The sequence below is a fragment of the Porites lutea genome, chromosome 1 (genome assembly GCF_958299795.1).
Source record: "Porites lutea chromosome 1, jaPorLute2.1, whole genome shotgun sequence".
NCBI classification, from domain to species: domain Eukaryota; kingdom Metazoa; phylum Cnidaria; class Anthozoa; order Scleractinia; family Poritidae; genus Porites; species Porites lutea.
This window is the reverse complement of record NC_133201.1, coordinates 43732321-43746541: the sequence shown is the minus strand read 5'-3', so window position 1 is coordinate 43746541 and position 14221 is coordinate 43732321. Positions and strand designations below refer to the sequence as shown.

Genomic DNA, 14221 nt, shown 5'->3' with positions numbered 1-14221 from the left:
CTGTTTTCACCCAAACGTTTTTCACGGCTTTCACTTGTTCAGTATATTAGCCGGCCTCGGGAAATTTTATTGTTTAGTGTTTAGAAAAAAATCGAGTACTTCATCTGACTTGAGTTTACTATACGTAGGGTCATCACATGCAGGGCGCAGACCCAGTGTTTCTCGAAGAGGGTCTGGTGGCACCGTATTTGGTACAGGAACTCGATTCAAATCACAGTCGGAGTCGGAGAAAGGTCCACTAACCAACCAGCCTGAACTAGGTGTGTTTCATTTAAACCTTTAGATTCGAGGACGAGAACGACTACGAGTACGATATTTGATTTAAAGTTTTTCCACGTAATCTCAAGAAATAGACACCCAGGAATTGTTCATTGTACCTTTTTTCACCAGAAAAGTTAGCACGGTCATCGTTATTGAAGAAGGTTAAGACCTCTCTCGATTGCAAAATGCTAAAACGTCTAACATTTGTTAACTTGTTCCCGCCACTACTATAGTGATGATAGTATGAAATTATTTTAATATTAATTTTGTTTTTATGTTTTATAGAGGGCCACAAGTTTATCGGTTTTTTCATAACTGTAACGTGTTTACCCTCTTTAGATAAAGGCGTTACCTAACCTTACCTTACCTTACTACGACACTCTCGCTAAAACTCGTAGTAGAATGACGACGGCTACCACCTCTTCCCGCCAAAATGACGCTGCCTGAGGCGCGAGCACTACTTACTATTGAGAAAATCTCGTACTCGTAGTTGTTCTCGTCTGAGAATGTAAAGCTCTCTATTAGTGTCGTCACCGAAAGTGAATGTGAAGATAGCACTGATTTTATAATTCGATCTAAGTGCAATTAAATTTAATTGCACGGATAATTTCTGTCAACAGTTTATTTTAAAATCGCTTAAATTTAAAAATGCAGGAGTTTTACAATCCACTTGTAAAGCGACCATGACGTCCGACTTAAAAATACCTTAACGTTGTATGGAAGCGTCGTAGCATTGGAGGTGATCTGTGGTCTCTTAAGTAATTCTTGGACGGAGATCTAGAGATCAAGGTGACGGTTTCTTCAACGTCTACTCTTCCACGCAAGTGACTATCTAATATAAATGGATACTATTGACAAATTATTCAGGGCAGCCCAACGAAGGACTTGCATCTATTCCAGAAGGAGTGGTAGCCCTGGTTCCTTTGTGTTACAGTATTCAAAATATAATCAAGTCATATGGTTACCCTTTGACGGAAAATACATCCCTGCCAATGTCCGCGCGATCATGACATAGCCTACAGCTATAGATACAACTAGAGCACTTATCGAACGACTTTCTACGGAAGTGACCATTAGTATTGAACTTGACTGGATCCATATTCTTTTGGCGTCCACTAAATTAAATGAGACATGTCATTGCCTATTACATGTCAGACAAACTATTAAATCGATTAGTAATTTTAATCAGACGGCAAGGGTGTAAGTTGAGAGATATTTTGTCAATAAACGATTTCCATTTTCCACTAAAATCAGAGGAACACACCAGGAGACGCCTTTCGACTTTTGCCGCGCGAGCAAAGCAGACTGCAGCAAGGCGGAGTTCAAGTAACCAAAGTACAAAGCATGTGAGAGCGAGGCAGTCACCCTATCCTTACAGCAATCAACAGCGTTATCCAGTACCGGACTTCCTTATTACCTGGCAGGTATGTACAAAACGAAGCAAAGGTAAAACGTCCTGAAAAATATCGACAATAAAAAAAGTAAATTAGAAGGCTTTGTTTCATGAAGTTTATCTCAAAATCAAGTTTGTATATCAAGATGATGTATATTTGTGACGTCACACTTGTCTTAAGGGCATGTGACAAGTCAGACCTTGCAGACGAAACCCAGACGTCGATTGAAAACAAATCTATTACTGACAATTACCAGTAACAACACCACGTTAATCCAAAAATAGGGTGGACGTACATAAAGCTTTTGGGCCAGTTATTTAAACGTAGTTTAGCCAGTGTTTAACAAAACCGCGTTCTAAGCCATTTTCAATCTGCCCAACGGTTTATCTAAACACAATTTATTGTGAACAGTTTTATAAAAGCATGTAGAGTAGACTAGAAAAGCATTTATCTTCTTAAAATAACGCACTAAGGAAGAGATCGGTCCAAAGATCTGTTAAACCGCGGCGTAAGTTAGACTTCGTTTAAATACCTGGCCCTTAATTTTTCTGTTTGTTTAAAGTGATGGCACGTGAAGCAAACATGTATGTCAACTTCAGTCATTGAAAAATGTCACCATCATTATTTTTGTTCTTTGAAGGGTGTATTCCCGGGTTATGATCCGCCATTATATACCGCGGTAGAAGTTCAAGCATCACTGTTATGGGCCGACGTTGACATTCTCCAGTAAGTTACGAAAGCGTTACTGCTATTTGTCGTTACAAGTGATCGTTAAATGTTTGTTCAACTTTGGATAAAGGAATATTCGGCGAATAATTTAAAAACCGTTTAAACTGGTCTGAGATAAATAGCTAGAAAGAAGCGTATTATTCCCAACCTCTAAGTCACATTTTTTCAGTGGTTTTATTGGCTCTATCGATTTACTGTATAATTCTACCAACAGTTCCTTTATTAGTAGAGTAGTATAGTAATGTTTTAGACCTCTTTTTTGCGTTGGACTACTTTAGCGCCGATGAATTTGGAAGACACAGTCTTTTGAATTTATCTCATGAATAAAATGCAGTGGAATGTACACTACCACCAGCACATTTCTACGGTTTTCCGTTCAACAGTACCACCACCACAACCACAGTGCTCTTGCTCTTCTCCATCCACTACCACAACTACAATTCTATAGTTTCCCCTCCATTCCTTCCTTTTCTTTCTTTTTATTGTTTTCCCTCTCCTCCTCTTCTTCCCACTAATCTCAAAGAAAAAGCTTGTTTTATATGCTAGAGACAATAATCAATAGCTCTCAAAAGCTTTTCGATCAAAAGACTTACAAAAAAACTGCTAAGTAGAACGGTAAAGATTTTTAGAGCCCCTGTGGAATTTCCTCCTCCTTATAGCTTAGGATAATGGCATTCAAAACACCACTGGCCAATCCAGTCCATCTAACAGAATCACACTCACCATATCAATAGGCTGTCTGGATTAACACTAACAGGATAAATTTTATTCTTAACTCTAGGAAGACAAGTTCAGCTATAATTTTTAATTGCGTCGAAAATGGGATCAACAGAAGAAGCTACACTGGGTTGATTGATGTGGTCGATCGGCTACCTAGGTAAGGTGACACTTTTGATGTAAAACTGTGGCCTGCGGAAATAGGAGACTTCTGCGCCTTTTCGCAGAGCTGGTTCATAATGTAACTATTTAGAGGCAGAGGGAACGAGCATTGTATAAGTCTGATTAATTCTTCCGCTTTTAGCTGCTTCTGACTCCTACAATCTGCTTTTCACCTCTGAGATCGTAAGCAATGGCGGGAAAATAGAAAAGTTCTGATTCTTTAAAAGACTGCGATTCCACTGAGTTAGTTTATGACGCCGCTTATGAATTCGCGTTTTGAGTTCTTTTTGGGCATAAACTCCCGGCTTCCGGTTTACATGCATTTGCAAAAACTCCGACTCCAAATTCTTCGGTCGTTAAAACCTGCCTCTATTTTTATGATCACGATGGCGATTATGATTTTGCGTCATTATAATCGCATGATGTTGATATAATAATAATGATGATCATTATGTTTTGCTGTTGGGAGCCAGCGAAGCTTAACTGGGCTCATAATAACATGAGCATGGCAGTAATCTTACTTTTACATAATTTTCACGTGTGCTGGCTGCATGTAGCGTCAGCTGAATAGGAAGATACAAATCAGTAAATTCTCGTCGAATGACAAACTTCAATGTAAACACTTGTTTAAATTTGCCAATCCATTGCGATAAATGTTATATCGCTGGATGAGGTTGAGTTTGCAGGAGGAGGTTATCCAAAAAAATCAACAAAACAAAAATAGCAAGCTCCATTATATGGAAAGAAAATATGATGTATGCATTTCCTGTTTTTTTTTTTTTTTTCTTTTTTTCACAACAGAAACCCTGTTGGCAGAACTGGTATCGCAGGACGTGGTTTATTTGGCCGGTGGGGACCTAATCACGCTGCTCATCTTGTCACCTCTAGGTAGCAACTGGAATTCATTTGCACCCATTGTCAATAACAAATAAAGCTTTCGTAACAGTCTCGTGCAGCAACCTGGCCTAAGATAGCAAGCAATCTGTGGTCGTACTACCCAAAAGGAAGTCGCCCTTTGTTAATGGGACTTTTTTTTGTGCATTATTATTTGCGGGTGAAGGAAAATACAATTAACAACTGTAAAGTTGTTTTAATTACGAGATTGCTTTTTTATTGTTATAGTTTGTTAATCACTATCCAGTCGGTATATTGTGTAAAGTCGGAATCTCAAGTTATATCATATTAGGGAGATTTACAGTTACGTTTACGGCAAACGGCAATCGTATATTTGCACTATGTGACCAAGTTTTCCCTTATTCATGACATCTACCCCAAAATTAGTAGCTTCTGGTTAATTTTGTCTATAACACTTGTTCTGGACCGTTTTAGCGTCACGTTGAAATTCTCGACTTGAATCTGACGTTTGCCGTTAGCTGCAAACGTCATTCTAAAGCTCTCTAATAATTAGGAAAAACGCAGCAAAATTGGATAAATGACACGTTAATTTTCCTTGGTAAATAGCTTTTCATATTTTTTAAAGGAAAGAGAAGTATATTGTCCTCTTTTCCTCTAATATTTGGCCTGATCCCATGCTATTACAGATCGGCAATCGATTTTACAAGGGCCACTTTTTATACTTGTTTTGTACTTGCCTTATTAGCCTAAGGGTGACTACATCTATCGAGCTGGTTTCCTTGACTATTTTTGTTTAGGTGGAAAGAAGATAAAGACGGAAATACAATTCAAAAGGAAGGCAAGAACGTGCTAGAATTCGTGGCTGTGAGGAGGCCAGACATAGCAGAGTGGTCAGTTCCTGGGGTATGATGAATGCTTGACGATAGCAATATCTTCGCGCTATTACAAATATCTTAATTGCTTAGTCTACTTAGTTCACTATCTTTATTCGTTTTCGAAGCGTTCTGTCTGTTTAAGCAAAAAGCTGTAGACTCACTAAAGATAATTTGAAAGAATTAGAGTAGATAAATCATTAGTGAGTTTACGCAACAGGACGGTAGGAAGAAGAGGACGACAAAACACCTGTGTGTGACAGGGCTATTACATGTGTGTTTTGTCGTGATCATCACTTAACACCAATGTTTTCTGGTCCTTTACAAAAAGATCTGTTTCAAGGAAAGTGAAGTTTGGCGAAAAGTTGTTTCAAACAAAATTTTTGTCATCCTTGTCACACAAGGTTTGCGGTGTTCTCTCCTCTCCCGTCCTGTTGGGCAAGTTCATTAATGTCTGAATGAGCACGACTATTTCTGGTTTTGCAAGAGCACCCGCACTATCCTAACAATACAAGGCAAGTCAAAGCTGAATAAAACGGACGCAATGGAAGACTTTCTTCAGATGATCTTCAAGATTATAATTCAAAACCTTCACACTAGCAATTCATCAGTTTCTCACAGTAACAATAAGAGGCAACATCAGAAGACATAGGGGGTGGGATATTCCATGACGAAAAGACGTGATACTGACGTCATACTGAGTCCCAGTTTCCCACAAAGGCCTTTTCAGCTACGTAAGGATGAAGGTATGTCCAATGCAATCGTGTATCTCACTAAGTGTCACTTTTGTAATTTACAGGGTCTGGTAAACGTCGGGGACTCAATATCTGTGACACTGAAAAAGGTTTTGGATAAAAAAGTTTTACCAGCTCTAAAGCCCACCTTCAGTGATGGAAAAGAAAATCTGGATGAAACATTGAATTTTATGATTCAAAATGCTGTGGAGGTTTGTTCGTCTTTTTCTTTTGTAAAAAATTGAAAAGAGTGTACGTAAGCAAGCAGCAAGTTCAATCTGTCGAAAGTGAGGATTCTTTGTAAAGGAAGGGGTATCAAATGGTAACCGGTCATCTCACTACAAAATTATCTCGCCACCAAAAAAGTCGCCAAGAAGTCGACTAGCCGCCAACCAACTCGCCACCAAACAATAACTCCGTAATCAAACACGAATAGGCTTAGCGAAAAAGTAAAAATTCTAGGTAAGTAAGCCTAGGTGAGTAAACACGTCGGTTTATACAGAGTCATTACTTGGTGGAGATTAGAGTTCTTGCAGGCGAGTTGGTTGGCGGCGAGTCGACTTCTTGGTTGGCGATTTGGTTGGTGGCGAGATGGTTTGTTGGCGGGATGACCGTAAACCTATTAAAAACATGTAACCACGTAGACAAGCCAGTCGAGGGAGTTTAATAAACGTTTATAACTGAAATAAATAGCCTAGTGGGCTACACAGACTGACACTAGACCTATAGATAAAGTAAGCTTTCGGCGGATGTCGTAGCTATTGGGGTATTTAATGTTGTAGTAGATAGAGTTCCAAGAATTCTAATTCTTCGATTTTTCCCGAGTCCGGCTTCAGTACTTCTAAGAACTAATGCTAACCTCTTAATGCGAGGTTACTGCTAAAAATAATACGGTAACGTCCTGTAGGAATTATTATTTTTAAAAGGGGCTACGTTATGCTATTTGCTGCCTTTTAAAAGCAAAACCGTTTGTCATGTCAATTGAATTTCAAAACTAATCGTCCAGTTTTGTTATTTAAGAATATAATCAGGCATTGAAAATGTTTCCTGTCGTTCCCGATCTTTTGTTACGGATAGCAAGGATGAGTATGGATTGAAACTTGTAAAAGTTTGGCTAACCTCAGTAACAACTTTTAATGATATGGTTTGCCAAAATCACCAAAAAATTATTATGTTTAGTGCTCCATGATGGAATTTTTTTATTTCTTTCTCATAACTCTAGATCTCTATATGACAATTTTGTAAATATGTAAAGGCACCAAGTAATAACTTCAGCACAGAATTGACTCTTTGTGACAATAGCCCATTTTATGCATGACATACATACTGTATATACCAGAAAATCTCTTCTAATACCTGTCAAATTTTTTAGGTTTACAAAGGATACGTGGATGACCCGAGAAACACAGACAACGCTTGGATGGAAACAGTGGTGCTGAACTTCCATGATGAACCTAGAAAAACACTCGATGATTTCGAGTTTGAGGTACGGTCCTGATCTAAAAATTCTTCAGTAAGCCGGCAAATCAATGTGTATCTATAATCAGTTAAAACATTTATTTAATCCTGGGGAGTGGTCAAGTCAAAAGCGTGAAGCAAACTTCTCCATACTGGAGTCTACGTAGCTACATGTATATGGATATAATTTGACTTTAAGTATGCTGATATGACCAAAGTAAATGGAAATTGGTTTATTCGCCGATCTATTGATCAAGCTAGGAAAACAAAGATTATCCCATACAAAATGATTGATTTAAAAGACGACAGAAAAAGTCTCCTTGACAGCTTTTAATGTTTGTAAACGTTAAAAGCTGTCAAGAAGACTTTTAGTTACTTAGTTTTTAAAAAGACTAAGGAACTGCATCAGTCCTTCATGTATGTTAAGATATCGATACGTGTTCTTTTAAATTTCTTTCTTTGCTATTACAGGCTAGAGAAGGTATCCGCTGTGTCAAATGGCAGGAGGTCAGCAGTCACATCAATCTTCAAGTCAATTATCATTTAATTTTAAAGAAGGTGGCTGAATTACGCAAAGCTTACTTTTGATGTAGACCATTTGATACGGGTAACTAACGATGGACGTTTTGCAGCAGGACCAAGTGAATGTCAGGATAGAGGATCACAACACGAGCTTACTACGTACTAGTTTGAATGAATTATTTTTTCCATGGTGCCAAATTAAAATTTGAACTCTTTTCTCGGAGTAAGGATGGAAATCGAATGATTTAACATATTTATTTTCCGTCAAGCCCTATTCAATATCACTCGTTTTCAGGTTATAATACACTAAGTAGGGTGAAACTGACCCTGGTTATGAAGATCGCCTTGGAGCCTAGTGCCTCCTCAAACTCCTTGGCGCCATTGTATTCGTTGGTACAGCAAGTACCAGCCTATTTAGCGCAACTAACTTTTTGAGGACACCATTTTTTACGCGTTCTGGTGACGGGAACACTACCTTTGCGTGGTCTTTGAGACACGGAAATGTCTAGCCATCGGAAAGACGGCATGAGTATCTTGGTTCTGTTAAGGAGACTGAACTCGCGACCTCCCGCTCGTGGACAGACTAACACTCGAGAGCTACACGAACTGAACCCCTAAACTGCTTTAATTCACTGGGTAATGACCTACTGTTTTAAGCAAAGGGCATGCACAACTGTCTCCAGTCACCGAGTCCCACCATCACCTCATAAGCGACGGCGGCGTGTAAAGAATAACAAGGAAGTACAATATGAAAAATAATAATAAGCTTTATTTATCCATCTTTAAAAGTATATATACAATAGATTTACAAAATAAAAGTTAAAAAACATATACTGTGAAATACTATTAAGTATATTTCTAATACAAAAGTAAGTAAAAAATATACAGATCAGAAGGAGTCTTGCAGCTCTTGCCGCTATAAACGAGTTAGTATGTCTGCGTTCCTGACTTTGGTATTGCCACTGAACCTGGTTTGGATCTTAATAGGAAGTTATAGTCGTGGCTGGTATTTGGGTTTGTGAGAAAAATTTGATTTGGGTGGTTAATATCATTCACAATTATTCTTTCTAATTCACCTGTGTAGTTGCACCTGTCCTCTAACATTGAAAGAGATATTCTTGATGATCCCGAAGATATCTAGGCACCCGTTTTGTATAGACTGCAACTCTTCTGCAAGGTGCCTCGGCACACCAGGGAGGCATATTCCAGGAGTGTGCGTATTCTAGTACAATATATCGTGATGCCGATCTCTGTGGGTAGGTTTGCTTTCCTACATTTCCTCAAAAAATGCAATGTCTTGCTGGCTTTCTTTACTGTCTGTTCAACATGGTGATTCCAACACAGGTTGTCTTGTTGCTATACCCGCAGTAGCTTAAACTTGGATACCATCTCCAAACACGAGTCATTTATTCGTAAAAGATCCGGCTCAATAGAGTTTTTGCAGAACGAAATCCACAAATCTTGGTTTGCCCCGCCTGAACTGTGAACTGAAACTACCTTACCTTGTCCAGCAGAACACGTAAGAGGCTTGTTATCCTGTAAATAAGTCTTCCGTGGCATCTGTATGAGGGGATGGGATGAGGGCCAAGAACGAGAGAAGTGCGCTACTTGTTTGTGCCGAACCTTTATCAGTAATTATGAGAAATAAATAAACTATTACATGTAAAACAAAAACGGGTCGCAGGACTTTTAAGTATAGCTGTACCGCAATTTGAAAATACATAATTACACAGTTTTGCACTTTGTATCTACTGTAATTTGCAAATAGCCTGTTCCAGGCCTATAGTATGGACGTACGTGGCGCTGCACTACTATCTTGGAGCCTGGAACAGGCTAATTTGCCCATAAATATGATATACTGGTTATAAAATATCAATCTTAATGCCGTTTCACAAGCATATAGCCAACTGGGAAACTGTCTTATCCGCGCAACGTTCATGTGAGGGATTGGAAAAGTTTAACAACGCAAAGGAGTTATCTGATGAGCTCCTGACATTTCTTATGAGATATCTTACCTGAGACCGGTGTTAGTCGTAGCCTGAGAAAACAGTCGAACTTTAGCGACGCTACCACTGGTTTCCCCGCCAAATGAAGTCTGAGAAACGAGCGCAGAAATACCATACTGATGATGCGTCAAGTGCTACCCAGATCTGGGTAGTGCTTCTGATTGGTTGAATCAAATTTCCCACGCGGCACGACCAATCAGAAGCACTACCCAGATCTCAGTAGTAACGCGTCATCAGTATGGAATTTCTGTGCTCGTTTCTCAGACGTCATTTGGCGGGGAAACCAGTGGTTAGTGTTAGTCGCAGCCCATTCTCGTCCCCAGAGCAACTCGGCTTTATCACGAACCACGCGTTCAAACGAAACGATGGGCTTTTGGGACCAGAATGGTCGCAGTCGTTCTATGTGGCGTCGGTTGGCGACTCAGTCTATCAGGGCGGATAAAGGTTGGGCGGTGAAACGAGCGCTCCGCTCTTCATTTAATGTGTGATGCGGAGTAGGACTGACACGAACGCTCTTTCCGCGCTTCCGGTGCGCTTGAAGGCCGGCGAAATTTTCCTTTTTGCAAACCGGAAATCCTATTTTCTTTCTGTAATTTCAGGCTACAATGTTAAATAGATAAATTCGTTTCATAGCAATATCAATAAACAGTTTCATATGTTTGTGTCTGTACGTCCGTAAGTCAAACTTAATGGTCGTATAATGCCAAAATTTGAGTTTAACTTGAAAGTGTTGAATACCTCCTCCTTTCACTAAATATCACCTAATCGTCTTTCGCCGTTTCGTTTGCAAAAGCTTAACACTTCTTAACCTTAATTTTTACATATGTTAAAGGGGGATAAATTTTATATAACATAACAAAAAATTAGATTGATATATATTGATATAGTGGCGTTGTACTTCTTCAAACTTTGCTTCTCGGGTGCAACGCGCCATGGTGATTCGCGCAATGCGTTGCAAATCCGGCAACCGCATGTAAACAAAACTTATTGAGGTTAGTTGTAAGGTTTTTTCTCCGTTTTTCTCTCTAAAACAAAACAAGGTAAACATTAAAAACTGAGGGGAAACTAAATTTGAAGTTTCGAAGAAACAGAAAGACGTATGAGATGTTTTTTTCAAAATTAAAAAGAAGGATGATGGTGATTGAAATTAGCATAATTTCACCTTGCACGAGCTGCTAGTTATGCTGCTAGTTATGAAACACGATCTGCTGTCTTTTAGTTTTGCCATGGATGACATGGATGAGATTTTCCTTCGTGTTTTAGACAGTACTTAGTTGTTTTTGTTTTGGAATAACATCGACATTGGCGAGTAGCAGAACGAAAATATAATTCAGTGGTAGAGTCATGGAAGTAATAAAAGAAACCCTTTGAAAGAGATGTTTGTCTACTCCAACCAAACCTCCCGCAAAAAATAGCAACATTTGCCTCTCGGAGACAGCGTACCAGCACAAAGGAACGAGGAAGAAGTGCAAGAAAACAAATCAAGCCGCCATAATTCAGTGACAGCAGCAGTCTAATATACAAACCACATCGCAAGCCCTGACCGAAGTCGAAAACAAGCGACATTTCTAAGCAGAGTCCCACTCCGCTGCATCACACCTTTTTGCTCGGACGCGCTCGTTTCACCGCCCAACCTTTATCCGCCCTGCAGTCTATCAATTCGGCTGCGCTGAAACGTTAATGATGATGCACGAGGCTCTCGGATTAGTTGACGAGGTAATCATGCACACCTTCATCGACAGAAAAAATGGAAGAGCACAGATAAAGGTATCATTTTGGGTTGTGCGTAAGAAATTCCTTGTAGCAAATGCGGTCTTACTGTGTTGGAGGAAGGTCTCCGTTCGGGGTCAGATAAAAGGGAACTTAAGATAGAGACGTTTTCGGGGCGACGGCAACTTCAACCGGACGTGACATCATCATTTGTTGGATATTGCGCATGCTCGTGCTCACCACCTTGCCGTCGTGGTCCCGTCGGCGACGTGAAACTGGTCTGTTTGGCGTTGTGGCGAAAACGTGAGTATTTAACTTTCATTTCAATCAGGTTTGTTGCGTTTAGCAACCAAAATTTTGCAGATTATCGTTCTTAAATTGTCCTTGTTTTCTTTGAGGCACATTTCAAGCTCGATTTCCAAGCTCTGTTATCTAAACTTACATCTTTGAATGTTTCTATGTTTTCATGTCATCATGTCACAGGGTCAAGATCCAACTTGGCAAACAGCCAACCGTAAGTGAGCTTGACATGGGACAAAATTTTCCCACGAGCCAAATAAAAATATCCAGACAAAAAATATGAACTCCGATATCTCAATAGTGTGTTTTTAGTTCGCTCTTTTCGTTAGAATATCGTATAAATGAAACGCATTGAAAATTATATAGAATAGTAGGTAATACCATGTACTAACTCGGCGTGGGAATACTGAAATAAAGTTGTTGCCGTTGTTGTTGTTGTTGCATGCAAGTATTTCCCGGGAATTATTTCAATACTAAACCAAGAATACGGTTCCTTGGTAGCATTTTAATGTTCCTGTAATTTGCAAGGCTTCGGCAAGCCTGTGGAGATCATTTTTTTTCAACACGAAATTCTGCCTTGAACTCAGCTGCATCCCGCATGTTTTTTAGCGTGAACGGATCGTAACTGTCCCGAGGAAAATCGGGATTTTTGGACTTATAATTTTCCAACAAAACGAGAAACTCTTCATCCGATACATGTTGTCTGCATAGAAAATATTTATTCTCTTAATTCTTTATGTTAAGCCATATTTTCCTCTTCGGTATTCTTCTAATTAAAGGCGCCGTCCCTCTGAGTTCACTGCGACCTTAATGTTCTATTTTTGACCGGGAGCGACGGCTGCCTTAGTTCCAGGCTTTCTCTGCCAGTCCGGTCGCCGTCGCCCCGAAAACGTCTCCATCTTAAGTTCCCTAAAGTCTGAAACACGCCTTGATTAGTCTCCTTAAAATTTAGGGGATTAATTCTAATTTTCAACGAGCACCCCCGTCATGTTGTACGCAGGAGTCTCATCATGATTAGGCTTTCGAGCTTACGACCCACAGCTCGACATAGCCCACTTTAGAGCGCCTGACAAGTAATTAGCCGTACACCGCGCTGAGAGCAAGAAACATCTATTTCCCTCTATTGAGCCCGGGGTGAAGGGAGGGGGGGGGGGGGGGGGGGTTACTTGGGTTCATTTTTGCTGGGTATGTGCCGCTGGCCTCTCAAAACCGCTACCCCATTATAGTCTATTCTGTGGCCAAATATAGACCCTATCTTAGTCACTTTTGGGAAAATGTAGTTTTGGCGATCCCAAGTTAGTAACTTTCTGTTTGTGCATCTACTATAATTTGACACATTGGTTAAACTTAATGAAGTAAAAATCTTCCCATTTTTAAATACCTAGCTACCTGAATTTTCTGATCCCCCAAATCCCGAAAATGTGCGATCCCATTCTAGTAACTCTAATGAAAATGCAACCCCATTATAGTCAATCCAGCCGTGAAAATGCGACCCCATCAGGCGGCATATCCCATTAGCCCACTGCTAGGAAGTATACCCCCAGCCCGGGCTATTGAGCACTCTGGCAGCAGTTCCGGCAACGACTGAAATCAAGTATTTCCTAGGAATATAGGTGAATGATTTGCAAAGAAGCCTAAGAGCTTGCTGACCGTAATTCACAACGTAACTCTAAATTTTTAGGTAAAAAGAAACGAAAACTCTAACAAACTCATTAGCACCAGATTACAATGTTAAAGTACGGAACATTTATCTGTTCTCCGATTCATTTGGCTTAAAAACGTGAGAAATTACTGACTCGTCATTATACTCTAATCCGAACGCTGAAGTTAAAATTGAATCAGCCAGTGGAATTAAAAAGTTTGAATTAAAGAGCTCGCCAAACCTTTTACCGTTAATGAAAATTAGAGCAACAAAGTACGGGTAAACGTTTTATTTTCGCATCAGATTCAAGTCTACCACTCTTCTTAAAAACTTCGACAGATTTCACTCGATAGAATGTTCCAAGATTTTGAGGCCTTGAATCGTTACTAAGCTGATAGCCATACTGTATTGTCTAGTGCTTTTAATTTCTAAGCGTTTTATAGGCTTTGGCCTCTCCTTAAGTAATTAGCCGTAATTACTGATCACAGTGACATAAAGATAGGTTGGACCATTCATTTACGTCATCATTGTGGTCATTTACGTCATCAATATATTCCTTCGCGCGTCATTCGAGTGTAGGGGAAGTATCCCCCAAAAAATATTGGGGGTAGTGGGTTGGGAAGTGATAAAAAGGTAAATTACTAAAGGAATCGGCCCATAGAAAATACTGACATGTGGTAAAATTTCTGGCTTTGTTTTTTTACTCCTGTGCCAGGATGAAAAATCACGACAGCAATGTTAAAACTGCCACTTTATGGCATCAAACTTAAGGCTTCCCCGTACCTACCCCTTCTATGTTTGCATATCACGCGATGGTCACGCGCGACTTGCAGCGCGAAAGTTCTCTGACAGAGCGATC

General features: G+C 39.7%; 1 protein-coding gene across 6 annotated transcripts in view; it reads left to right on the top strand.

Moving 5' to 3' along the window:
• The window catches only part of LOC140951918 (transient receptor potential cation channel subfamily M member-like 2), a 32068-nt gene extending 23533 nt beyond the window's left edge, over positions 1–8535 (top strand). For all 6 annotated transcript variants that reach the window (XM_073401311.1, XM_073401327.1, XM_073401304.1 and 3 more), the window contains 9 exons: positions 129–260; positions 1516–1685; positions 2296–2381; positions 3166–3261; positions 4065–4151; positions 4916–5021; positions 5790–5936; positions 7097–7210; positions 7654–8535. In XM_073401311.1, the coding sequence (XP_073257412.1) occupies positions 129–260; positions 1516–1685; positions 2296–2381; positions 3166–3261; positions 4065–4151; positions 4916–5021; positions 5790–5936; positions 7097–7210; positions 7654–7770 (1055 nt within the window). In that variant the 3' untranslated portion in view covers positions 7771–8535. The remainder of the gene's footprint in view (positions 1–128; positions 261–1515; positions 1686–2295; positions 2382–3165; positions 3262–4064; positions 4152–4915; positions 5022–5789; positions 5937–7096; positions 7211–7653) is intronic.
• The last annotated feature ends 5686 nt before the right edge of the window (positions 8536–14221 follow it).